We start from the raw sequence: 26246 nt of genomic DNA, 5'->3' as shown, positions 1-26246 counted from the left end.
ATACGTATGTCAAGTACATTTAGTAAAAGCATATATAAGAATAATAAATCTGATTTTCACTTGAAAGTATGAGTTAGTAATGCTGGAAGTTAAAAAAACCAAACACTTCAGACAAAAAATCACATTTTATCCTTTATTTAAAAGTGTGCAAAAAGATTATTTAAATAAAGTGTTTATCTTAATAAAATAAGTTCTCAAATAGTTGGGAGGTAGAACAACATTTCAAGGTCATTTTCCCCCTCTGGATGCTTACTATAAACACTTCTTTTTTTAAGGGTAAAAACATGATACATAATTTAGGCCTTGCTACATCAAATTTGAAAGGACTGGGAAGAGGTTTAAATTGTATCTTGATAAAACTTCCCACCAGTGTAAAGGATATTCACTCAGTCAACAACTTTTATTGACTGAACACTGGTATGAGTTTGGTTCTGAAGCATTCGTCCAAGTTGTCCTGCAGGTCTCACAGCAGTAGAACCAGAAGAATGGAGCACAGTTCGAGGATATTTAGCAGCAGTGGCTTGGGATATGGTTTGCTGAAAAGTAATCAGATACAACAAAAGGCTTAACAGTGGAAAAAAATAAAAAAATGCACTAAAATAGCTTTAAGTGAGCTGCAGATTTAATTCAAGCTGAAATACACTTAAAAAAAAAAAGGTGACTTAAAGAAGAAAAAAAGACTCATTCTCTTAATCTGTAACAGACAGTTCTCAGAACACAAAGAAAAATGCTAAACCTCTGAGCTAATGGCCAGACAGAATTGAATCATGCCAAAGACATCAAAGGCAACAAGAAGGGCTTCTACAAGTACCTCAGTACAGAAGGAAGACTAGGGAACATGTGGGCCCTCTCCTCAGGGAAAGAGACCTGGTTACCCAGGACAGTGAAAAGGCAGAGGTACAGAATGTGTTCTTTGCCTCAGTCTTTACCAGCAAGACTGGTCTTCAGGAATTCCACGTTCCAGAAGCCAGGCTGAATGGCTGGAGCAAGGAAGATGTACCTTTGGTGGAAGAGGAGCGTGTCTGGGAATACTTGAGCAAACAGGACCATCCAACCTAGTCTTGAACACCTCCAGGAATGGGGCATCCACAACTTCCTTGGGCAACTTTTTCCAGTGCCTCACCACCCTCTAAATGAAGAATTTCCTACTAACCTCTAGGCTGAATCTCCCCTCTTTAGTTTAAATCCATTCCCTCTTGTCCTGTCATTATCTGCCCGAGTAAAAAGTCACTGTCCATCTTTTTTATAAGCCCTCTGCTGCAATGAGAACTCACAGAAGATCTGGCCAAGAAAGAGACAGCCAAAACTACTCTGCCTATAAAATAATTAATACAGAAACAGGACAGATAAAGTGGCAGTATTTACTTCCTCTCCTCACCTCACTACGAGCTCATTCTACCCAGCCCAAGACAGTACTGCACATTATTTTAAGCAGGACTCAAATCTGAGCCTTGTCTAATTGTCTCTTCATCTTGGTCATTTCTATTTAAAATTTTACCAGGTATGTTGCATTCAGAATATCGTTACAAGCATAATTCTGACTTACCTGAGTGACTGGATGGTGTTTTTCAACAATGACTGAACTCATGGGTGGAGCAACTCCCATCACTGCTAAACTACCACAAATTCTGTGCTTTTGTCCCATATCAGATCGGCCTGTGATTCGAGCAGTGATTGTTCTTCCGGCTTTCTGCTGAGCAGATGTTATCACTTTTGCCATGGGCTACAAAAAAAATAAATATTAATTGCTAACATTTATCAATGTAATATTTACAGTGCTTTAATATATCCACTTAGTTTTATTAGCCACTTGCCTAACAGAACATAGGACGCTGCATGTAATACAGTTATGTTACATGGGACTGAATTTGCACCATCTAGTTGCTACCTGGTTAATTCTGTCTTTTTCCACATAGATAGTGTTTAGCGTGACTACTACACTGTGGGGAGTAAGGCTAATTTGACAAAAATCAAGCAACATGGATAGTTTAGCTTTGCTCACTGGCTGCATACTCTAGTGACAGCTGCAGGCACTTTTGTCACCCTGGCAAGTCTTTCTAGCAGTGACAGCAGATGCAATAAGATGTTGCATCTTGCTCTGTTGACTAGTAGCAAATTATCAGATGGGAATAGAAAAGGAGAACAATGCAGAGGATCCTTGAGAAAAGTTAAAAGGATTAGCGAAAGCAAAGCTTTTTTTTTTTTAAGAACACCATGGTATCATATGAAACACCAGTTGTTCCTGTTACGCTACATGTAAGCGCATATGCACTTTTTTTGTTCTTCATTGTTCTTCTTTTTCTTTGCTCCAAAATCAGTTAAAACTCCTCCTAAGAAAAATAGGTTTTCTGTAACATAAACGAGCATTTACAAGCTAGTGTCTTCATACATCTAAGTGAACTCCATAGCACTTTAACTACACACTTGTGTTGCTCTGAAAAAAGCGGAAATAAAATTATATCCAAACTAAAATTTATTGTGATTGTCTTAAAATACAAAACAAATTAATTTTAGCATGTTACCAGTTTTTGAGTTGATGTCACCCCAGATCCTGCAGCTGTGCTACTGATGATTACTGGAGAATCAGAATCTAGCCTGGTCTGAGAAGTGCTTGCATGACCCAGATGGGTAGAAAACTGAATGAAATCAGAGTTTAAAGAATAAGTATAACATTCCCCAAAATACAATTTTATTCTTCAGATGGACAGTCTTTTGACTATTCATTACCCATCTAAATTTAACTTTTTTTTTTCAAATGTTTTATTACCGTTTTCACTTTTTTTTTTCCAAATGTTTGTCCAAGTATTGCTGGAAACAGAGTGAATAACATTCGATATTCTTAGCATGGAAAATTGGGAAGATAGGCAAGCATGTCTTCTCCAATCTAGCCTGTACCCTAGTGTGGAATTATTTTACAGTGGCTGTGTCTTGAGCATGACTCTGTGTAGGTCCAGAATTTTCAAGCTACTGGAAAATAACCTGGATAATTTGACATGGCAGGACAGTAAGTTGAATTTCCTCAGAGTCCATATACATTGCATTTTTCAAAAAGAAGTTTCAAGTGAAGCCTGCTTCCTTTTTTTTTTTTTCCAGATAATAGCAAGCTTAGTTTCTTTGGCAAACAGGTGTTTAACAACTTTTTTTTTTCCAGAAAGAACCTTAGAAAGCAAATTCTGTTTGTTATAGTGACCTTGTCTTCAGTAGCTTAATGCATTTTCTCTAAAATAAAAACAGCTAAATGTAAGTATATCAAGTCACAGCAACCATGACTTAATCACTTCAATTATATGATGAAGTCTGGACACACTCATAGGTTTCTTTTTATCCTTAGACTGAGTTCAAATTCCTCCAATTAATGGGCTATTATATTTTTCTTTAAAAAGCCCCAGGCCCCAATGCAGGAAATATGTTTTCACCACTGGTGAATACAGTTCTATTCCGGGTACACACTTACCAAGTCATCCATCTGAAGAGCAGTTGCTGGTGGAGGTGGTGGTGAGGGGGGATTGTATTGTGAAGGAGGTAGTATTCCTGCAACAATGGCACCATTATCATCTCTCCTACTTCCTGTATCTATTATTTGAAACACAAAGTAATGGATCAACACACAATTTAGCAAACCCTAAGGGGAAATGAGATAACTCACAACAAAAAGTTTAGTATTCTTTTGGGATTTCTGTATAACTTATTAAAAGGATCAGTCCGTTCTCTATAGATACATACATCTACACACACAAACATATAAATCTTTCTGTATTTGACCCTTCTTTTAAGAAGCTTTTCAGAAGTATTTTCAGGGGGCTTGTTTCTGTGTTATGTCTCAACACTCCTGTGCACTTATCACATTGCAGTGCAAAGAACTGAGGTTCTGAATTCTGATTGCCAATACGAAATCCATTGTGAAAGAGCTGCCCTTACACTAAGGGCCAAAAGCTAGTTCAAACAGAGGGCAACCAATGAAGGAGGGAAAGGCCATACTGAGCTTCTGACAGGGCATAAGATCCTTAAGAGGATTCTTTGTCAGGAACACAAAATGTTATTTTTACTTTCCCAGGAACGTACTGTGATTTTGTAGATTGTGCCCAGCAACACCTCATCTGCACCGACAATGGCTGCAATGCTGGCCATGTCATGGCTGTAGGGTTGGGAGATTCTATGGGTGCCCTACAGTCCTCATCTCCCCCTCAATCTGGGTCAGCCTGATTATGTGCAAACTGTTTAGGATGTAGACAGAGTCTTGGCTACACAGCAGCCTTCTTTTTGTCTCCCAGTGCAGATATCCTGAGGACGTCAGATCTGTAGACTTAAGCACAGAATCTTTTCAAGCAGTTTCAGCCTTTTCTTTTAGAATACAAACTTCCTGAAGGGACACAAAGATAAATATTTTAGTTTACTCTTCTGTTTCTAAAGCAGATGATGCTATTAGGAATTCTGCTCATTCCAGGGACCTGAGTGACACCATGGGACGGTTGCTTTTTTGTTGTTATTTTTTTTTTTAACTGAGCAAGAAAAATACAGTAAGTAGTTATATCAGTACAATACTTGAGGATTTCATGAGTGAAAACTTGCCATAATACACATTTTGTACCAATAATGCATATATACATGCACATTAAACTTAAACACAGACAGGACTAATGCCCACTTACAAACCAATCAGATCTGATTTATGTTACTTAAAAATGCAGTGGTATTTATGTAATAACAGAATGTGAATTCTTCTGGCACCAAGTTAAAAAAAATAAATAATAAAATCACCCAAGATTAAATCAGCCATAGATTTTGGATCATCAACACTGACTCCAAATGCTATGGTCCCATTAAAGTTGCAATACTTGCATACTATTAATAACCTACTCATAACTCTGTTAAGGAGTCAAATTCTGCTTTTACTTGCAGTGACAATAGGTGGCACTGCAGTGTTTGTATAAATGCATCATTGAATGGCACATAGCCTTTTCAAGGTCCACAGATTACAAACTACAACAAAACAGAATAATCATCTCTCTCATGTTTTAAATCCTCTGATGTCCTCGTCAGTCTTGTTATACCTGAGCAGAAATGCAAATAAGCAGTTGTTCAACTATGTTAAATCATTCTGTAACTGCCTTCATTAAAAGCACTGTCTAGCTGCCACAAAAAAAGAGACTGGCGTGGCTGGGACAGGGGAGAGCATGGTATAGGAAGCAGTGGAAGAAGGCAGGCATGGGACCAAGGACACCTGAGACTATGAGGTGTTATGAACCCTGATGAGTAAATACTACAGTGACCGCAGAGAATTACACAGCATCATGATGGACACCTGAAAAACTGGGTACAGGTGCTCCAGCAGTGTCCAACACAGCAAAATCACTAGGTACCACTTCTGCACCATACCAAATCAAGCAAAATGTTTGATACATGAACCCCAGAGACTGGTCACAGCATCTAGAGTTCATTTTTCTATATTCCCTTCCTAGTTACCCTTTTCTTCTCAAGTTTCCAGAAACAAGACTTTCCTATTTAACACCACTCATCATCAGCTGTGAGACCCACCGTCTCACAGGTAGTGAGACATTTTTGTATGCAAGATAAAACTTGAGAGAACAGTTGTTTCTACACATGGAAATGTAGAGTACTTGGGCAATGCCCTGAAACTTTATTCACAATTTCTTGAAGATACTGAATTCATTCATTCTATTCCTCAGATACTGATCCTATGTTTGTACTACCACACAGCTACCATACTTCACCAATGTTATATTTGAAGAAAGACTGTTTATGTTTAACAGGATCTGACAGCTACTGAAGTAAGTGCCTTCTTATATCTTTAGTTTTTTTTTCTTCTTCTTCTTCACACCTACATTTAGGCCCTAATATTGCTGTGGAGGAATTTCTCTGAAGTACTTCAGAAACTTCTGGTATAAGATTGTTAAGGGTTCAGGAACTGAAGTTACCTGTCTAAGGCTATTAGCTGCTGCCAGTATAGCTGGTTGCTAAGACACACATCCAGGTGCAGAACATCTGCTGGCAGAGATATTACTTTTTGATGTAGGCTGCTGCACCATTAAGATCATGCTTCTAATGCTGTACACTGTCTCATTCTGAGGGGGTGAGTTCATTACATCAGTAGGGGTGTCCAGCTCTTTTCTGCATCGCTACACAAGTTTTATGAATGTGCAGCTGTAATCACTGGTCTTTCCTGTTCCAGCACAGCACTCCTAGTAAATACAGAACCCGGGAGACTTGCTTGCCCTTTTTGCATAAACAGGCAAGATTAAGAACGAAGAGAGAAAAGTCTGGGAAAAGATTTGTTGCACACTAAGATTCCAGAGAACATAACAGGGTTTTCCAGTATTTTCCTCTGCCATAACCTGGGTGCTGACAGAATTCTTGGTAATCTTCCAGAGTATTCTAAGAAGCTTGCCAACTCCAGCTTCTTGTTCTGCCTTCAGTTGCAGGTTACCACACCCAGAGCAAGGCCTGATGAAGGAAACCTGCTCTACATTGAACCATAGCAGCGAGAAGTTCAGCAAAGTATTTCTTAACATATTCAATGGGACTTTTTAAAGCAATAACAGTTTGATAAAGTTTGTATTGCCATTAAGTACTCATACTTAAAAAACAAAAGAAAAAAAAGGAGAATCCTTTAAAAGAAATAACAAAAGACAACAAACAGTAACAACAAAACCCACGAACTACCAAACCAGGGCTACTTTTTATACTGACCAGGATCTGTCCTGCTGTCCTTGCCCTGAAACATGGTCATTGCTTCCAGATTCAAGGCACATACACCACGCATGAAGGCTTTCTTCATGGTGTCTTCATACTGTTCTCTTTCACTGTGCAGTCTCAGAATCTCAGCTTTTGTTTGCTCCAAAGTAGCAGTTAGCTACAAAAAAAAGAATATGGAAACAGCTGTCTTGTACTTCTGAATGCAAAACATGAACATAATTCCTCAATTAGTTTTAAAAGTCACTTACTGTGTTTACAAAGAGAAGCATTTTTACTTCAGAATATGTGGTTTGCCAGGGATAAACAGTTAGTTATCTGTCAGTTATTTGTACTACAGCACATTATTTCTACTAGAGCAAACCAATGAAAAGAACACTTTTGAAAGGATTGCTAGACCCTAACCAACTATGCAGAAATTTATCCTGCCAGATTTTGTCTTTCAGAAATTATGCACGTTGGCAAAGCTAGATATCCTCAGGAATCTAGTTTCCCATAACACTCCAAGGAATGAGGGTTAGAAAACTATTTAAGCACAGGGTGAATTGTCATCAGCAATCCCACTTTTCTGGCCTTTGTAAATAACTAAAAATACTGAGAAAAGTCAAACCAAGGTAATCTTGTAACTCACTACTTATTGATTTTGTTTTTTCCCTTTGTTGCATTTTCCAAAATTAATCATCCTCAGGTGGGGTTCATATTATTTCAAAACACAACTCCCACTGTTTGAAATTACTCACTCTGTTTGGAATGACTCAGTCACTTATCAGAAACTGAATTTTCTGAACTGTAGCTCTAATTTTCCAAGTATGGTGCGTATGGCTTTATGCACCTGAGTCAAAGGACATTATTTCATCGCAACTGTGGCTGGTAAGTCACATTTGGTAAGACAGTTCTTAAAAATTCTAGGTTTAATTTCTTCCTGAAATGGAAAGCTTTAAAAATGCATCTTTTCTACTTAACAAGCACTAGTGTGTATGTTGGTAACTTATCTTTAACTTAAACTTTGAAAATTTTTCAACAAGTGTGATTGGCAAGTTGATGACAAAACCAGCCTTTAACAGAGTGTCTGTTATTAAAAAAAATACTGTATTCTGAATGGTCATTAATAATAGTAATAGTCTTATTTCTATTATGACTTTGTTCTTTATTGAGAACTCAAACTGCATAGCAAATACTAACGGTGTACTCTTAGGAAACAATAATAATCCCTATTGGTGGGCAAATAGTTTTTTAAGAGCCTGTTTCAGTAAGGGTGCCATTTACTTCACCTGTAGGCGCAGATCAGCAACATTTTACATCAAATGCTGGGGACAAAACATCACATCTATAAGGCAACCATCCATAGGAGAGATCCTAGATTTCCTCATGTCTTTTCCTGTATATGGGAGCTCTTTTCTGCTGGAAAGTCATCAGTTTTTTCAAGCTTGCTAAGAAACTGGGAGTGAGGTATTGAGGGAAGTAGTAGAGGAATGAAAAAAGAAACCTTATTTTACCTCTGCAATTTTGGCTTCATAATCATTGGTGAGCTGAACACAGACATCTTCTGCCCTTAGCTGACAGGCTTTTGCTACTTTTTCTTTCCATCTTTCTTCACTAAGAGAGCGCCACGCTGTCCATACTTTCTTCTTCAAAGCTGCCTGGAATTGTCTGTCTGCTATTCTGTTCGCGTATTCCTTAGGAAACAAATATAGCAAACTTGCACTTGCTTAATATATGGTTAAAAACTTAAGTACTTAAGAGACTGGGGATGACTGTTTTGCCACATATTACATAGACCACAGTAATAACCGAGTTACATGTTTATGTACTGCTTCACTATGGCACATTGCATCAGCAGCTCAGTGTTTCTGCCTGCATACAAGTTAAGAAGCATTACTGTCCTCAGCATTAGAAAACACAATGAACTAGGTTACACAAAACAGTGTCAATAAACCCGAGTCTAGCCCAGAATATGTACCACTAAACAAAGGGCTTGAATATCAGCTTGTCCTTTTTAATAGTCTAGACTGGGAGAGGTTTGCAGTCTTGACATGGGATCCTTATTTTCTGTCATACTTAATTTAGCAAGGTGTTTACAATGTCTGACACAATGCCCCACATTTTGCATGTGACTAGCTCTTAACTAGTTAAAGTTTTGGCAACTGAAGTTTTACCTGTGAAACTGGGTCCCCAAAATGTAAGATGTGGTATTTAATAATTTCATTGCTCAAAAGTTATTTGTTTAAAGTTTAGAAAAATTCCCTCCTCACTTACTTCAAAATGCAGATACTGCAAGCTACAGTGATTTGTTGCAAGCTGGTAACAGTAATTGGAGCAAACCAATATCCAAAACAAGTGTATTTTGATTTTTTTCCTGATCCCAGAGAGTATTCTGACAGTAGCAATATTTTAAAAAGGATTGATGCTTTCAAACTATTTTTGACATCGCCTAAGACATCAAAACAGAATCACTGCCATTTCTTCCAGCTATAACAGCAACTGCACCAACTCTGACTCTTTTGACTTCAAAGGTTTCATTTTCATCACATTTTCATTTTGCACATGTACCTCTTGTTTGGCTTTAAGTTGCTGAATCCGCCACAATGTAAACTTTCTCATTAACTCTATTCTCTCCTTCTTCATTTCTAATGCTTGGGTCAAGTTAGTAATCACCTGCAAAAATATTTATTAATATTATTTCAACAGTTATGATCTTAGTAAGGTCAAATAGAACGTACTTTCTACATCAGTTATTTTCACTTAAAGCATTTACTTTTAGCAGCAGCCTTTTACTAAATCTTCCCCTTACTCTAATCAAGTAGGAAACAACAATTAAAGTTCAAATCAGGAATAACATTCAACTCTCACTGAGACTCTGCAGCACTCAAGACACTTACTCTTTAATTATATGAGAAGTTGATTTGACTTGTTATTTCATCATGCATCAGCAGGCTTCTGTTTATCTCCTTACAATCATACATTATTGTAGCATAAGGTCAGAAGAATCATTAATTTGCAAGGAGAATTTTGATGCACCAGGAACTATTATACTATTGGTATTATTAAATGTTTGCTTTAGTGCACTGTTAATTGAAGTGCAAAGAAATAACTTACCTGCAGAAAATTTATTCAATTTTCTGAATAGAATAAGCAAGCTAAGTAGTTGCTCAGAAATAGAAAAATCAAATTAACAACAGTTAAATTTAACAGAAGTTAAAACAGTTAAACTGCTAAAACTTTCAGCTTAAAAAATCTCAAGAAAGATCCCACATAGGACTAAAACTACCAAAAAATCTGAGGTAGGTTGATCTACTGGACAGAGAATTCAGCTGGGGACTTCTACTACCAACTCATATATATATATATATTTTAATTAGTATAAATAACAGAAGCAGCTGAGGTTCCCTGATTAAAAATTAGGCATGATGTAAATTGGGTATCAAATCACTGAGCATTTCTGTACATTTTTGCTTAATCTCTTAAGCTAGATTCTGCCATCAGTCACTTCTGAGCAATTCCAGTGGGTAACAGTGACAAATTCTTCGGACTCCCGGGAGTAACTTCCATTTAAAGCTATTCTAACTACCGCATAAAAATTATGAAGAGTAATATTTATGCTATCATTGAACACACACTGACAAATGAATGATACTCAAAAAGTACTCTGGAATGAACGCGGTTATCTGACTAATAGTACAAAATTCCTAAGTTTCAATACAGAATTTCATACAATTTCAGTCAAGTAAGAGCATAACAGACCTGTGATCTTCACAAAATAAGTTAACAACAATAGATACTAAGTTTAAAATGCAAACCACGTAAAATATTTACATACATGTTAAATTTCCATTGTTAGTAGGTTATTAGCAACAATGATTCGTTTTTCCACTACACAATCTAAATATATTATTTACTTCTCTACGTTACTAGTTGCAAGATTTTTTTCAAATAGATAGTGCAAAGAAGTTGGTGTACTTTTTTTTTTTTTAAAGAGGACAATTTGATCTATGAAATTGAAATACTACCTCATCTTTTCTGCCTATAGAGATTTCATATGTGTGTAGCAATTCTTTCAAGTTTTCCATCTGATTGGTCAATTGTCTCACATGTGCAGCATGTTTCTCTTTTTCTTGTCTCATTTGAAGCTTGTGATATTCAATAAAATTCAGCCTCCATTTTCTCAATTCAGTCAGAACATTTGTCTGAAAAGTTAAAGGCATGACAATAGTGAAGTTAGTAAACTTCTCTCCTCCCCAGTCTTTTAATCTTAAAACACTCTGCAGTTAAGGAGGCACGAATCTATACAATGATGCCTCTACCTTGCAGGCTGTTTGTGCCTATAAATATTACCAGACATAATGAACTATTGAACGACAATAATTGAACATCCTTAATGTAGAAAGTTAATCCAAACTTTTTTTTGAAGTTAGTGTTTGTAATAAAACAGCCTAGTGCTTACATATAATATGCAAAAACAAAAGAACTAAAAACACAAAGAAAATCAGCATTTTGCAATGCTATCACACTACAGCTTTTCCTACACATTCTATGATAGCACACTGACATCTGTATTTTATTTTTAAGGAATCTATACAAAATAAATACCTTAAGACTGCCACTCCAGAGATCAAGTATATTTTCTATTTGAGTTATTTTTTCATCAGGTACAGTTAATTCAGTTGTTGTGGTTTCATCGATTTCTCTTGGAATATCTGTGGACCCTTGTGAAGATGTCTCTTCTGAAACAGGACAAAGCCGATCCATATTGGCCTCAGAAGGCTCCTTTACTGACATAAGGTCTAAAAATGAAACAGAGAATAAGGATTGGTACTCTGGGAAGGCTAACTGATCTGAATCCTGGATGTAAGTCAGAAGTCGGGCAGAAAAAAAAAAAGAAACCAAACATTTAAGCCATCAGAAACCTCCTTTCCCCATGTACACCAAATAGAACCTAATTCAAATCCATGCCTTCAAGACACAGGCATATTTAAGCCAACAGTCACATTGTAACAGTAATCCAATTAAAACTACTGCTCCCTTACACAGAATCTTTGAATGTCATTTCATGTTAAAGATGATGATGACAGCAAGTACCAAGATGGAAAAAAAAGCACTGCAAGAAACGAAAACTCTCAACATGGATTCCTTTTTGGTTAACATCCGAGGTCAGAAATCTAAAAGCTTTTGCCATTTTCCATAATGAGACTGTAAACTCCTGAAGACAGTGGCATTCTGTTGTGCATTTACAACAGCAAACCATAGGTTTGTTTTATGCTACAGATGCATACTACAGATTAACTTTTTCTGCTAGTATATGCAAATGTTTGGAATACTAAGTGGCAAGTAGAACTAAAATACTACATTTTAGGGAGAGAGGTGTACTCAAAGAAGAAAGTATATAACATTATAATAGGTATGTAATCTTAAAATAGCGTTAGAGATTTTCAAAAAATCACAATCACTTACAGACCTAAGGGATTATAAGGCTTTTATTCAGTCCAACTCCTGAATGCTTAAATGGACAGCTTTTTCCTAGTGTAGTCTTTGAATCAAGTTCTCATGGAGTAGAAAGAAAGAAAGCTTTTTTCAATTCACCAGCTCATTTCCCTCTCCCCAAAAATGATCAGATCACTTGTATTTAGCAAAACGAAAAAAGATTCAGAAGAAGGTAAAGATTTATATTTTTTTCAGTCTGACAAAGAATTGGTATTTTTGAGAGTTTCACTAAAACTGATATTGAGAATGCTTGGTAGATATTCTTAGCAAGGTAAGTCTCCTACTATTTTAATGAAGATCAAGTAGCTCCTATTCAAGGTAAGTCTTTGAAAGATACCATGAACAACAGTCAAGAGATTCAACAGTTAAGATATTTCTGGACATAAAAGAACAAATCAGAAGCAAATTTCTCCTATTCTCAATGTGTTTTCCCTATTTCTCAATGTGAATTTTTACCTATTTCTTCACTGTGGGGGGAAGCCTTTTTTTCTTTAAAAAATAATGTAAAAGTACTTATTTCTTCCTCTTGACATTCAAAATATGCCACAGAAACCATTTACTTTTTCATACAGATGAAGGTTAGATAGATGCAAAAAATTATTCTCACAATGTTATCACCTGGCACAGGCTAAGGGTAGCAATTTGTTAAAATACACAGTTATTTTTTTAAAAATACTCTCGGAGTATTAATGGATCAATACTGAAGACTGGTAGACTGAAGAGAAGGAATTTTCCCACTGTTTGGGTATGAGTCATCATTACATATCTTTGCTACAAAGAATTTATTGCTCCACTCTTCCTCTTCTTCAAACTTAATTAACTAATCTGATAACAACAACAGGAAATTAAAATTTAGTTTCAAAGTTTAAAAGCATTTGGACATTGGATTGAATAGTACAGCATATTTTATTCCAATTACTCTTCTTATTTAACTGGAAGCTTTTAGCGAACACACGTATCATTAAATTTACTGTAACAAATATAGGATACCAATAATTGGAATTCTACAGTCAGAGTGGAAACATTAACTTCAGTTTTAAAAACCTGAAAAAAAGTCAAAATATGAGACCAAAGAACCCTCCACAAACAACTTTTTCAGAAGGCATCACATGATATTGGCAACTGTTGGTCTCACTACCAACACCACATGGAAAAGTTGTTAGAAAATGCAAGTTTGAATAGCTCTGCATAAGTGAAAACTTTTAGGTCTTAACATTACAGAACAGACCTTCATTTTGTTTTACAAAGTTAAAGAACAATATGCTAATAACATTACTTTGCTTTTTAACACAGCAACAGCATTAGAACATGACAGGGAAAGAACAAATTTCAAGGAGACTGATTTTTAGCAGGAAAACGTAGTGATGCCAAATGGAAAAATGGAGCTACACACACAAACAAAAAAATTGACTGTCCTTTGGAACAACTTGTTGATCTACCAAAATCAGAAGTATAATATTGAACATGAATTTAGCTACATTTTCACTGTTTATCCAATGTCTTGTGTCATTCATCAGTATCTGGAAAAAAATGGTGTTCTAAGGCCATTAAAACTGTGGCAAACACCATCCTAATAAGGGATAACCCTGATCCAGCACTGGAGGTTCTACACAAGAGTTGGACAGATGTTAGTCATATCACTTTAGAAGTTGAAATAAAAATGTAACTTTCTTTCTACAACTAGATGGTTTCAAGCGCTGTTTCAGGGACATAAGCTCTCTCCCAGACCGAGAGAGAAGAGTCATTTTGAATGGCAAACATGTTTTGTTAAAGTAGTAAAGCACTAGAAATTGTAATAGTGCATTGTTAATGGAAGCATCATGGGGGCCATGAAAATATTTTTCTTGCCTCAGCCTGAGCAGATCACGAGTTTCTCCTTTACTGTTTTTAAATCAATTTTTTCATTTTGAAAATAAAAGATAGATTGCATTTTAATATTATAAATTGCATTATAATGAACAATACATAAACTGCAATTCAAAATTTTCACCGACAAGTATAATATCATTTCTTTCCAAGGCACCACAGTAAGTAACCACAGCGACAAGATCCAAACTGGAATTTGCTCCATAATACAATTGCAAATAGCTCAGTATGAAATTTTCTGCTCCCCTTTTAAGTGCAACTTCTCAGATCCAGATAGACTTCCAGAACCTGTCCTGGAAGTTCTCTATAATTCCAGAATTTTGCAATTGTGCTTGAATCCTTGCAATCTGCTCTTGTTACTCATCAACATACCTCTACGATGGAAAATAGTTCAGGGGAGACAGGCACAGTGATGTGCTCATGAAGCTCAAGGAACTAACCCTGTTACAAGGAGTAGGCACAGCTGTTATAAAGAAACCTGAACATATCTCAGCACTGAGGAGGACTGAGGGTGGCCTTTTTTTTTTTTTTCCCCTTCTTTTTCTTTTATTTTTATGAATGGCTGTATCAGCTTAATGGATCAACTGGTTTTTTAAGCAGCCTTAGTTAATCAAGAAGTGGGAATGTACTCCACCTGTGCTAGTCTGATGAGCGTGGGGGAAGCATATAGGGTGCTCAACCTTATACTGAGTATAAACACTGAGCAAACACTAAAATAACTTTGAAGAGCTTGAGCTGGCTTTAACCCACATCTTCCTCCCCAGTGACTTGGGGATAGCCAGTGTCATGACAGGGAGTGAAGATACCAGTAACAGCAATCACGTTTGTATTTTGATCTAACCATATATTATAATTTCTATATTGTACTCGCGTTATGATTTCAGTATATTGCTGTATCACTCTGCTAAATCGAGACTCTGTGTAACATCTAGTATCTCCAGGTGAGTGGACTGGTATTAAAACACTAAAGCTTCCTCCTGTGGAATATCTAAGAGAACCTTATCAGAGACTACTGAACTCTTGACAGCAGCCACAGAATGATCTTCGGTTGTGCAAATCATAGACTGCTTAATAGTTACCTTTTGCTAATTCTACCACGAAAAGTAACCAATACTGCCATCCTCGCTTTGATCATAGTCTTTGCTTTAACAGCTTAATATACAACGAAGACAACACACAACTTCAGAAGGTGTACTTAGTTTTTAGTCATGGCTATTTCTACTATGAATGTATAAAACATCTTTCAGTGTCTGGATTGTCCTTTGCTACACTGGTAAATTACTGCTATCAGAATTATTTAGCTCTGATCAACATGGCCAATTCTCATACATTAGCCATAGCCACAAACAACATTTACTACAATGAAGACAATTAGCTCCAGGTTTACATATCACTTCAAAACTGCTTAGAGTCTATCTGTAAAATCATCTACCATTTTACAACCCACAATCCCCTAAAATGTAGAAAAAAATCTGTCCTCAAGGTTCCAAAAAAGGAGTGAACAGAAAAATGTAGATAAGTATTTTTATGATAAAGTGACAGACCTTCTGAACAACAGAAATTAAAGCTCTTCCTGATTTTGTAAGTTAAGAAATTAAAGAAATAACACAGAAATGATTATTTAGTATTTCTTTTTAGGTTAAATTAACAAAAGTTCCTCAAGCTAAATACTTGTGACAGAAACAAATAATGTATAACCAGAAATATCAGTGTTAGTAATGCATCACAAGACATTAAGTTTACTCATCCTTGAATGCCAAGTAATAAAGTAAAATTAGAATAGAGTGGCTGAAATAAAAGAACAAGAATGACATTCACATAGTGACATGAGTAGTGTTTCCATAAAGCCCTTTTCAGCTAACATTTCAAAACAATCTTACTTTAAATACTAATTTATCTATCACAGCAGTGCAAGGATTAGCAAAGACAGTTGTAACCTGACGAACTATGAAGTAAGGGCACCCTGTTCTGCATTATTAGACCACCTATGTTAAATGTTTATTTTAACCTATATTGCACAGTTGGGAACACCAAGAACTGTCACTACATCAATACTGTCACCTGAAACCTATGTCAGAGAGAACCCTTCAGTGAGTATAATACCCTCTTAAATTTCTTCTTGTGCAAAATGTACATTAGTTGTGTATTCTTTTAAAACAGAAACCATAAGAAACTGAAATTTAAAAAGCTGTATTGTTGCTCTTGTAAGCTTAACCCATAGCTTTGCAGGTATTACCTGGAGTCTTACAGTATATGGCATCATCTGTTACACTTGGAAATCGGCCACCTGCTCTCAGGTCGGAGACAGGTTCTGACCACTTCAGGAAACACTGTCCAAACTTTGGAGTCACTACAGCATAACGAAGCAGCTCTTCGTACTCATCCTGTCACAAAGTGATGACAAACAATTATAAAGCTACAATTACATTCCTAAAAAATGGGTATATGTAGGAAGAAGTAAAAATGGGCTTAGACAATTTTTTGTGTTTTCCTATTAGGGTGAAAACTAAGATTTCCCTTAAAGGTGCAAAAGTGAGCTGTTTTCCATTTAGAATTGAGCTATACCAGTTATAATAATTTATTTTCCTCCTGCTTCATTTTCTGCAACACATTGTTTACAACTAAACACAAATAATGCATTTAGTAATACAGAACTATGTAAATAGTTATATCTTAAGATTTTGTTAGATGCTGATCGAGCAAAAAAAAATTATAATAAGAACCTTAAATACGAACAAAAAGAATCTAAATAGTTCCAGATCATGTAAGCTATTAATCACCTGATGCTATTTTTGAGCATTGCCATTACTGCAGAGGATTAAAAAAAAAAGTGCGTATTTTTAGAGCAATGACAAAGATGCTACTGAGCAGAGCCACATTTCACATTCTGTAACATTATAATTGGCTTTACAATTTCTTTGACAGCAATCATCAAAAGATACCTAATTATCCAGTATTTTATTAGTAGTATTAAGTATATTGTATTTTTATTTGGCTTAATTGTAAAATCCATTCCCTGCAGTGTCATTAATTAAACATTGGAAAAAAATGCCAGTTAGAAAGTATTAAACCAGTCCACCAGCAGTACTTTCGCCTTCACTCAATACTATTTTACTAACTCTATTCAGGATCCTAAAGAGTTCCAATGTCTGAAGCCAACTGTAAATTGAAAAACCATTTTCCTCTTCAAGCTGGGGAAAATTAGAGTAGAAACAATCAGTTTAAGGTACATGTAATGTGTTGTTGAATTTACCAGTTGAAACACAATGTTTATAAACTTTTAGTGTAACCCTTACATTTATGTCAGTTTCAACTAACTAGAGAACATTTTAAGAAGCTAGGTTTTATACATTTTAGCAGAATCCTTTCAGATTTCCACATCCTATCTTCTAGTCTATCATGTCAAAATTAGAAGTCTAAATAATTTCATATTGTATATGAAGCTATACAATATCAAAAAGATATGCTATGTATTTGTAGAGGAAGTATCACAGAAGTATTCTGTGTAAAAGAGAAAAAATGTCACAAATCAACAAGGTTATCTTTTTTTTTAGATTTAACTCAAAGGTAAATTAAGTAAAAAGTGAAAAAATGTAGCATAAACAAATAAAACCTGATCAAAGCCAAGACAAAGTGGCTTACTTTACAATGCAGTATTTTTCAATATACATTCTTACCATGTGTAAGAATTGGATAATAATGCTGCAAACCACATGTTAATTGTAAGATAATGTTACATTTTATAATAAGAAAGCTGACAAACATTTGTAGTTAGGCCATGCTTATTATGCACCTTTACTATGTGCTTACCTAAACTCCTTGCTACAAGGTACAACCTTTTATATCCAATGCTACATGAAGAGCAAAAGATGAACAAATTGTTTTTAATGACATGTAGTTGCTCTGGATGCCCTAAAATAAGCCATCCTGTAGTGCATGAGCTCATACTCAAAAACAAGTCACTCTTAACAGGTCAATAAAACGACACAGATAGGTTAAAACAAAACAAAACAAAACCTTGGTATTAAGCCCTACCATTAAAATTTGCAAAGTTATAGTCCAACTGAAGTTGTGTTTTACTGCTCCCATGACTTCAGTCCATTCAAATGTTTTAAGATCAAGTTTATAAAGAATATCTTAAAATATTCTATTCACACACACTACTGATTCTACCACTTCCAGTACACATCTGTAGTTTTTAAAAAAGATACAGTTTAGATTCTTTGAGATGCCAGAAAAAAACAGATAACTTCAGATAAGTTATTCAACCAGGAACAAAATGGATCTTTATAAAATTCTCTACAGCTAAAATTTAGCAGACTGAAAAAGCCAATATATTATTTAACTTAGTTAAATAAATTTAGCTAATTTTGTTAACCTTAACTCATCTAGAAGAAATTACATATTATACAGAAGATATTAGAACATTCTTCAGAGACTGCATGACTAAAGAGCAACTTAAAACTAATTCTTCCCCAGTTCAATAGACAAAGACGATAACATGTCAGGTGTGGAAAAAGTCATCCATTTTGAATCACCAAATCTAAACACTAGCTCACAGTCTATCTTACTATAGACATTCTGAGCAAAATAAAGAAATCAAGTTAAGGCAGGAGATTTATCTAGTCTTTCAAGTTCTAAAACTTAATAAAACTCAAATAATCCACTATGTACACAAATACGCTCTATGCACCTGCAGAAAATTTCAATAGGCAGCATCCAGTGAAAAATTTGAAAATAAATACTCGTGAACTACAATATTACAACACTGATGAAATGAACGCAAATATAAAAGAAAACAGAGTATCCCAATTGTAACCTGAAACTTGAAAGAAAAAAATCAGTCCAGCAGACTGCAATACGACGAATGTAAGACAAAGAAACGGTCAGCAATATGATCTGTGCTCTTATTTTAGAATAGTAAAATCTTTCCCACAGAATGTACTTTACAGTTAGAAAAGCTCCACCTTGCACAATTATTTTTATACATGGCTCTGTGTGCCATTTCATTTGTGTTGAGTTACAGGAGCCATTCATAGCCTATGTATTTATCTGCTTTGCATTCAGATAAAGCCAGATTTGCAAATATATTTGGGTAAACAAAGATAAAAGTAGCATTTAAAATTCACAGAAACATCTAAAAACAAGTCATCCAACTGAAATTAGGCAGCTGCTGAGATTTACAGCAATAATCACATCTTCAGAAAACCCAAATCCTTTTCAAATCCAGTTCACTGCAGTAAGAGTGCTGCATGTGAAAACTAAATCATTGTCAGACTAGAAATGTACTCAGTAGCAACCATTCAATGACACCACTCTGCTTTATCATTCTCTACAACGTAAACTTAGAGCCTCTCAGACAACCCTATTATATAAGAAGATTCTGGTCTTTCAGAATTTGTTGCACAATGACTTTATCCTGTTTTCCAATTACAAAAGTCATTGGAAACACGTATGAATTATGACTAGTGAATACAGATTAAGAAAACTTATCTATGAGATATGACCACAAACAGAGAAGCATATGAACTACAGATATAAATTACCCACAAAGAGGTAGTTTAAAAGGGACAAAGTCAGGAGGAAAAAAATGATGCTTCAGCTGTATGTGCCCATTCCACCAGGTGACAGAATTAGAGATACATTTATACAAGGCAACCAGCAAAACGTATTGCCAAAATTAACCATTTTTGGACAGAACACGATCTAAGGAAAAAAATCCACAAAGTACTCAAATAGTAATAACCAACTACTAAAAAATTAAAGATGAAAAGTTACTGCTTTCAAGAGGATAGGGCGGCTTTTACCCAATATCTTTGCATCCTTTGAAAAGGATATTGAGCCCAGAAAAACACACCCCTCTGCATATTACAGCTCTGGCGTATTTTGACATATTTTATGCAGGAAACAAATGAACATACATACATTTCCTTCCATCATGTAAGGAACCTCATGTAGCTACACTTCATCCCTCAGAAATACTGGGTTTATACCCTACTTTGTCAAATTTATGCCTCCTGTTAAAACTTAATATATAAAAACTGATACTAGAAAGAAGATAAGAAAGCTATATTATTTTACTTGTAACAATCATTGATTAATCTCTTAAGGTTAGATGTGAATTTACATAAATTGAAATTTCTTGGGAAATGCACAAAGGAATCCAAATGAATATATTTTAATCTCACATTTTACTTCTGTTTTTACTGCCCAACTAAAACATAATAAAGATGAAGGTTTTGTTAGATTTCCTCATAATTGCCCATTTCTAAATAAAATGTCATAACAGTGAACCAGATAGGGTTGCTTCGTTCCTACCTGAAGATCTGAAGAAACAGAACTGCCCCGAACTGAGTCTTTTGGTAAAACTGGACTTGTGCTTTTCTCCTCATCTGATGACATCCTGCACAAAGGTAGTCTATACAACAGTAGAAGCTCAACTTCACTTTTTAATTCCAAGGTGTTTACTGCATGTTCTCCAACCTTTTTCACAGAAACACAGATTCTGTTGTAGCAACTACCTCAATGTGCATTGCTGGGGTAACCTGAATGTGTCCTTATTATATGCACTGCTATGAGCACAGACTGGAAGCTATTTAATTGTCTTATCCAAACCATACTCAAAAGCATTAAAAGACTTTCATCGACTCTGAGTCCATTTTATTGACTTTCTAAATAAAACAATGGAAAACCCAAAAGCAACAAGTCAGTCAATGTAGAATAACAGAAAACTGTTATGAGTTTAATACCTAATGCTTCAGGTAATACAAAATAAAATTTTACATTAAATGTATTGGTAACTAGAATATGCTGATAGAGAAAAAAGTTAAAACAGACATATAAAGAATGAGAAAAGACTTAACTTACATATACAGTCCTGCGTCAATTCTTAATTATACTGTTTGGAGCTTATTAGCTTGCTTCAGTACAAAATTTCTACAGAGTTCCACAGCAATGTCTATATTCTACTGTGATTTTCTCCCACAGTCCAAGCCGAGATGATGCCCTGACCACTTCAGTTCAATACCTTGAAGCCTTCTCTTACTCATCAACGTCGGTCTCTCTCTACCTTTTCAATTCTGCTTCAGTTGTCACGTAGTAGGCCCAGGAGGACTGACAGATATTGGAAGAACAGGTAGTGCCTTAGGTTCAGGTAACACCAACTATTCCAGCAATATCTAAGCGATATAGTGAAGTATTCTTTGGAGATAAGGGAAGCAGGTAATTTTGTGGAAATGTTAAGGAACTTAAACATTCTGAAAAATCTATATATCTTTTAGTCTACTGCAGCCTTGATAATAACCTCCAATGAAGAACTGAAGCTCTTGTGAGAAAACTTGATGGAATATGGGGAATAAACTCCAAAGGACATGGTAGGGGTGGAAGGAAATGAAAGGAATTACAGAATTAAATGGGAACTCACTATTAAGCAAAGGGAATTCATTAATGAACAAATGGCATAGTAGTATAGTTGCCTGATAAATGTGAAAAGCAATCACCTGACATTTCAACGGAGAGTTGTCAGCAGAGTATGTCTGGGAAGAACACCAACCATAAATAATAAGAGGAACAGGGTACTTGTACAGCATAGCTAACAACCATGCAAGTTTAAAATTAGTTTTAGGAGACCTCTAAAACTGTCAATTATAATATTCTCGGTTGTTTACTAAACAGATGCATTTTCTGACAGAAATGTTATTTTTAAATTGCTAGTTGTACTGTCATTAAATCGATGGGAAACATCCTCCTTAAGCAACGCTATCACATTTCAAAACATCAAAAAGAAAAAAAAGCAATAAACTCAGCTCTCTACATGGGAATACAGATGTAAGTTAATTGTCTCAATTCTTTGAGTTACCCTAGACACTGATTCTTCCTTCACCATGGATAAGCATCTACGACTTTCAGAATGGTAATTTAGTTTCTGTGCCGATGGAGATCTTAAAAGTGATTTAAAGACAATTTTAAATGATGAGATTTCCTACGGCCCAAGGTTCAAAAAAATTTGGTTACCATCTCTCTACTTACTACTGAGCCCCTAATATAAGCACCATGTTTTTAAGTACAAAATATGACATTTTAGAGTTTTTAAAAATACTTTTATTGCTGTATAGTGGTGTACAGATGACAAGAAATATTAGCTTCCTTTTCATTTTCATTGTCTTCTCTTCTGTTTAACTTTCATCCTTCCTCGCTCCTACAAATTATTCATTATCTGTTCCTCTGGTTTTGGCCACCCTACCTTTTCAAATAAGTTTATACTAGCACTGTCCCCATCCCTCTTTCTTTTTCTTTAGTCCATAAATTCCTCTAATAGCCCCAAAATATTCTTTGATAATCCTAAAAAGTCAGCTTCAACTCCATATGCTTTACAACTCACACTGTACTCCTAAAATCCTAGAGATATACAAATGTGTGCACACGTGTGCATGGTGGAGGGCATTAGGGAAGATCACAAAGGACTAGTTAACTACCTAGCACTGATAGGAATTAGAATTGTTTAACAAATTACAAATACTGTTAAATGGACTGAGAAGAGCCCAGAACTGAACTACCATCAGTCCTTCTAAGAAGCAGGAGGCCAGCTAAGCTTCACATGAACACTGATGAGTCTAATGAAGTGGAAAAAGGGTCACTCTTAAGTCACTTCTGCAAAGTTTGTTCATTAATTTAAGACCACTGTTCTAACTTTTATTTTCAGCCTTCTGAGATTGTACCCTTAACACTCAGTCTAGCATATATAGTTCTCTGCATATCACAGAAACTATGCTCAAGTTCGCGGTCTTCCAAAACTCAGTGGGTTCCTTTGACACAAATAATGCTTACCTTTCCATTCCATGCCGCTCTCCAAACTTAAAACTGCAGCTTATCTATTTGATGCCACCTTATGAGAGTCACTGTCAACTCAAGCTCAGTGTGTGTGACTTCTCTTACTATCCCTTTTCTTTATGCCTGTGGGCTAACCCTCCACTGTGTCCATCAGGTCTCTGACTTGACTGGTTTATTGACTTGAATATCACCTTAGATTCTCACTAACAGTTTACTACTTAATTTTTCAGCTTTCCTCACGTTTGTTTTCCCTATCCGTACCTCCAGTATTCCTGCCTATGGTCCAAACTTTCATTTTGATTACCGCAACATTCCTGTACAAATCCCAGTAAACTCAGAATTCTAGAAATCCACTTACATGCAGAGGAACAGATCAGATTACTATGAGAGCATAATTACACTTGTTTTAAGCTGAGGTTTGCAGATGTCATTGCCACTTCATGCCAAGAATAAGTTATCTGCTTTGACCTGATCAAGAAAATACTGGACAAGTTTCAAAACCAGGTATCTGTCAAGGGGTATTAGGTAAAACATCAATAAAGTGATTTGCTGAGGTGCAAATCACTGGATGGGCAGATACTAGTGAGAGGAGCACCTTCTTGCTTACTGTGTTCTCATCTTCCCCAACCACTTGCCAACGCACCTATATATAACTTCATTAAAGCAAGATCGCTGTTAACTGTGCCAATTTCCTCCAAACCACACATGTTTAACTAAAATGCTAAGGCAGACACTTTTAGGAACAGTACATGACTTTGAAGGTCTCTGGTCTGACTCACCATGGCTGTTTTTACAATTAAATTTGAATTCCTCGAGCTGCACTTGGAACTTTGTGCTTTTGCGTTTGTTTTTGACAAAGAACGTTGCTTTTCAAATAATTTAACGCTGCACTCAGATCAGGGGGCTCCACCCCAGGTGCGGGCTCTGCTCCTCACAGGGCCCCTTTCAACTTACAAGCACGAAGCAGCACCGCTCCAGCCCGCATTCTCAAGCCGCTTCGCAGCCTCCCCTGAGGCCTGCACAGGCGATAGGGGGGCGACACCGCTGCGCCGCTGTGTCAGCCAGCGAAAACAAGGCCAAACCGCGGGGCGCCGCGCACAGACCCGGGAGGCACACGGGTGGGCAGGCAGCAGGGAGTATCACTTCGTACGTGAGCTGATTTTTACATTTTTCCCCTAGAAGCAGAGCCTCCAAGGCAGCTAGGCCAACCACCCGGCGGCGCAGCGCCCCGGCCGCCCCCGCCGCCCCTCTCACCTGCGGGCAACTGCCGGCGCCGGCCGTTGGACGCGACGGTTTCAAACTACCAGAGCGGAAGAAGAAGCGCCCCTCCGATTGGCTCAGCCCGCTTATGCAAAGCACTCTCTGATTGGGCAGCTTGGTGGGAAACGGCCAATTAGACGGCGCTTCGCTCCCCGCCCCTCGCTGCCTGTCAGGGGCTGCCGCGTGCTGATTGGCCGGCGGCGCTCCCGGGGTTGCTGCGCGAGACGTGGGCGGCCGTTGGTGGGGGGCGGCCGTTGGGGGGCTGTGGGCGGCCGTTGGGGGGGGAGGGGGCGGAGCTGAGTGGGCCGGGGGCGGGGGGGGCGGTTTCGTGGTACCGTTGTGGGGGCCGGGGGTGGTCAGGGAGAGCCAGTTTTTTTTTCCTGGTTGGAGAATTTCTGCCGAAAGATATTTTTGTGTAAAGTTAATTTAAAATAAAATAAAATAAATAAAATAAAATAAAATATTATTTGTCGGAACTCCTTCACTCTTAAGCGTTTCCAGTTAGACCAATTCACCAAGCTAGATGAAATTCCCCAAATAGCTGCTTTAAGTGGTTGGTGCAGTGATGTTACAAATCACAGAATCACAGAATCATCTAGGTTGGAAGAGACCTCCAAGATCACGGAGTCCAACCTCTGACCTAACACTAACAAGTCCTCCACTAAACCATATCACTGAGCTCTTCATCTAAACGTCTTTTAAAGACCTCCAGGGATGGTGACTCAACCACTTCCCTGGGTAGCCCATTCCACTCCCTAACAACCCTTTCTGTAAAGAAGTTCTTCCTAATATCCAACCTAAACCTCCCCTGGTGCAACTTTAGCCCATTCCCCCTCGTCCTGTCACCAGGCACGTGGGAGAATACACCAACCCCCACCTCTCTACAGCCTCCTTTAAGGTACCTGTAGAGTGCGATAAGGTCACCCCCGAGCCTCCTCTTCTCCAGGCTGAACAATCCCAGCTCCCTCAGCCACTTCTCGTAAGACTTGTTCTCCAGAGGTTTCCTGCATCTCTCTCCGTTCCAGTCTTCTGATAAAGCATGTCATAGCTGGGTGTGCTGAATTAATTCAAGGTGTCAAATTTGTTCTGCCCTTTGACAGAGAGGTGTGTAGTCGTTGGTGTCAGCACGCCCCATGTCGGGTATAACGTTCCTGTGGCAGCTGTTGGAACAATAGCTGTTGCATGTGATCCTGGAGATAATTGCTTTCGTTACTGTTACCTCTGGGCAATAATAAGTAGAAATTCAACACCAAGTTTTAAAGATTTTCTGTCAGGCACCGGGGAGCAGAGGGTACTTACGTTTGCTAGCCTTCATTTATCCTGATACTGTCTTAATTGTTCTTTTTGTAATGCAAACAATGCTATAGAAAATCCCTTCACAATAATTTACAGCACTGAACTCTGGCTACAGCTGTACCATCTGGTATACCAGAGCCACAAACCTCCTGGTCAAGCTCTACAAATGTGAATGTACTTTATATTACACCAAAATTTTGCCTAATAACATGAGAAAGATAGCACAGACAATAAATATCCAAATATAATATTAAACTATAATTTACCTTTTATAAAAAAATACAGCAACATATATATCTTGTTCTGGAATCTTTGCATCAGTGAAATTGTTAAGCTCATGAAATCATCACAAAATTTCACCTCTCTTGGAGACATTAAGTTCTCCCAAAGTGTGCCTTTTTGTGTAATAAAAGGAGTCCTTCAAACTCTTTTTCCAAAAGCTCTTGGCTATTTCAGCATCGTCTTAATAGCCAATTTTGGCTGAAGTGAAGCTTGACAGATTTGAAGTAGGTAATGTGGGGTCCTTCTGCTTTTGCAGCTTTCTACTATTAAGTCTGAGCCATACAGAATCTGGTAAAATGCATGACTTAGTTCATCTTTCAAGAGTACTTTTCAAACTGAAGTAGATGGCAATGCCTAACTGCAGCAATGATTGGAAAGTTTTCCTTTTCCAGAAACTTCTTTCACCGCATTAGAAAAGATTAAAGCTTTTTCCTTCAAAGATACCTGAAAGGAAATGTATAAACAGAAATACCAATATCCTTTTCTCACTATGTAAGATATGTTAATGCAAAAAATATATTTTC

The 26246-nt window shown here is 36.8% G+C and overlaps 1 protein-coding gene across 1 annotated transcript; it reads right to left on the bottom strand.

Moving 5' to 3' along the window:
- Positions 1-119: 119 nt before the first annotated feature.
- Positions 120-25459, bottom strand: POC5 (POC5 centriolar protein). Its single transcript, XM_050716396.1, has 12 exons — positions 25444-25459; positions 24139-24539; positions 16292-16439; positions 11299-11492; positions 10719-10895; positions 9262-9366; positions 8208-8387; positions 6709-6871; positions 3455-3573; positions 2523-2636; positions 1547-1723; positions 120-536 (listed from the first exon to the last, which is right to left on the bottom strand). Exons 1-12 carry the CDS (start codon positions 25457-25459, stop codon positions 387-389), a joined length of 1944 nt encoding a protein of 647 aa, XP_050572353.1. The 3' UTR covers positions 120-386.
- Positions 25460-26246: the final 787 nt, after the last annotated feature.

Source organism: Cygnus atratus, chromosome Z, assembly GCF_013377495.2.
Source record: "Cygnus atratus isolate AKBS03 ecotype Queensland, Australia chromosome Z, CAtr_DNAZoo_HiC_assembly, whole genome shotgun sequence".
In the NCBI taxonomy this organism is placed as follows: Eukaryota; Metazoa; Chordata; class Aves; order Anseriformes; family Anatidae; genus Cygnus; species Cygnus atratus.
Note: the sequence above shows the minus strand (reverse complement) of the source record. Positions and strands in the feature narration are given on the sequence as shown.

What these genes read in the sequence shown, in the direction of transcription:
- POC5 (XM_050716396.1), bottom strand. An exon ending in AACTTAAAGCCAAACAAGAG is followed by an intron (nt 8,388 to 9,261) that starts GTACATGTGCAA and finishes TTGTTTCCTAAG; the next exon opens with GAATACGCGAACAGAATAGC. An exon ending in CTCTTCAGATGGATGACTTG is followed by an intron (nt 2,637 to 3,454) that starts GTAAGTGTGTAC and finishes GATTTCATTCAG; the next exon opens with TTTTCTACCCATCTGGGTCA.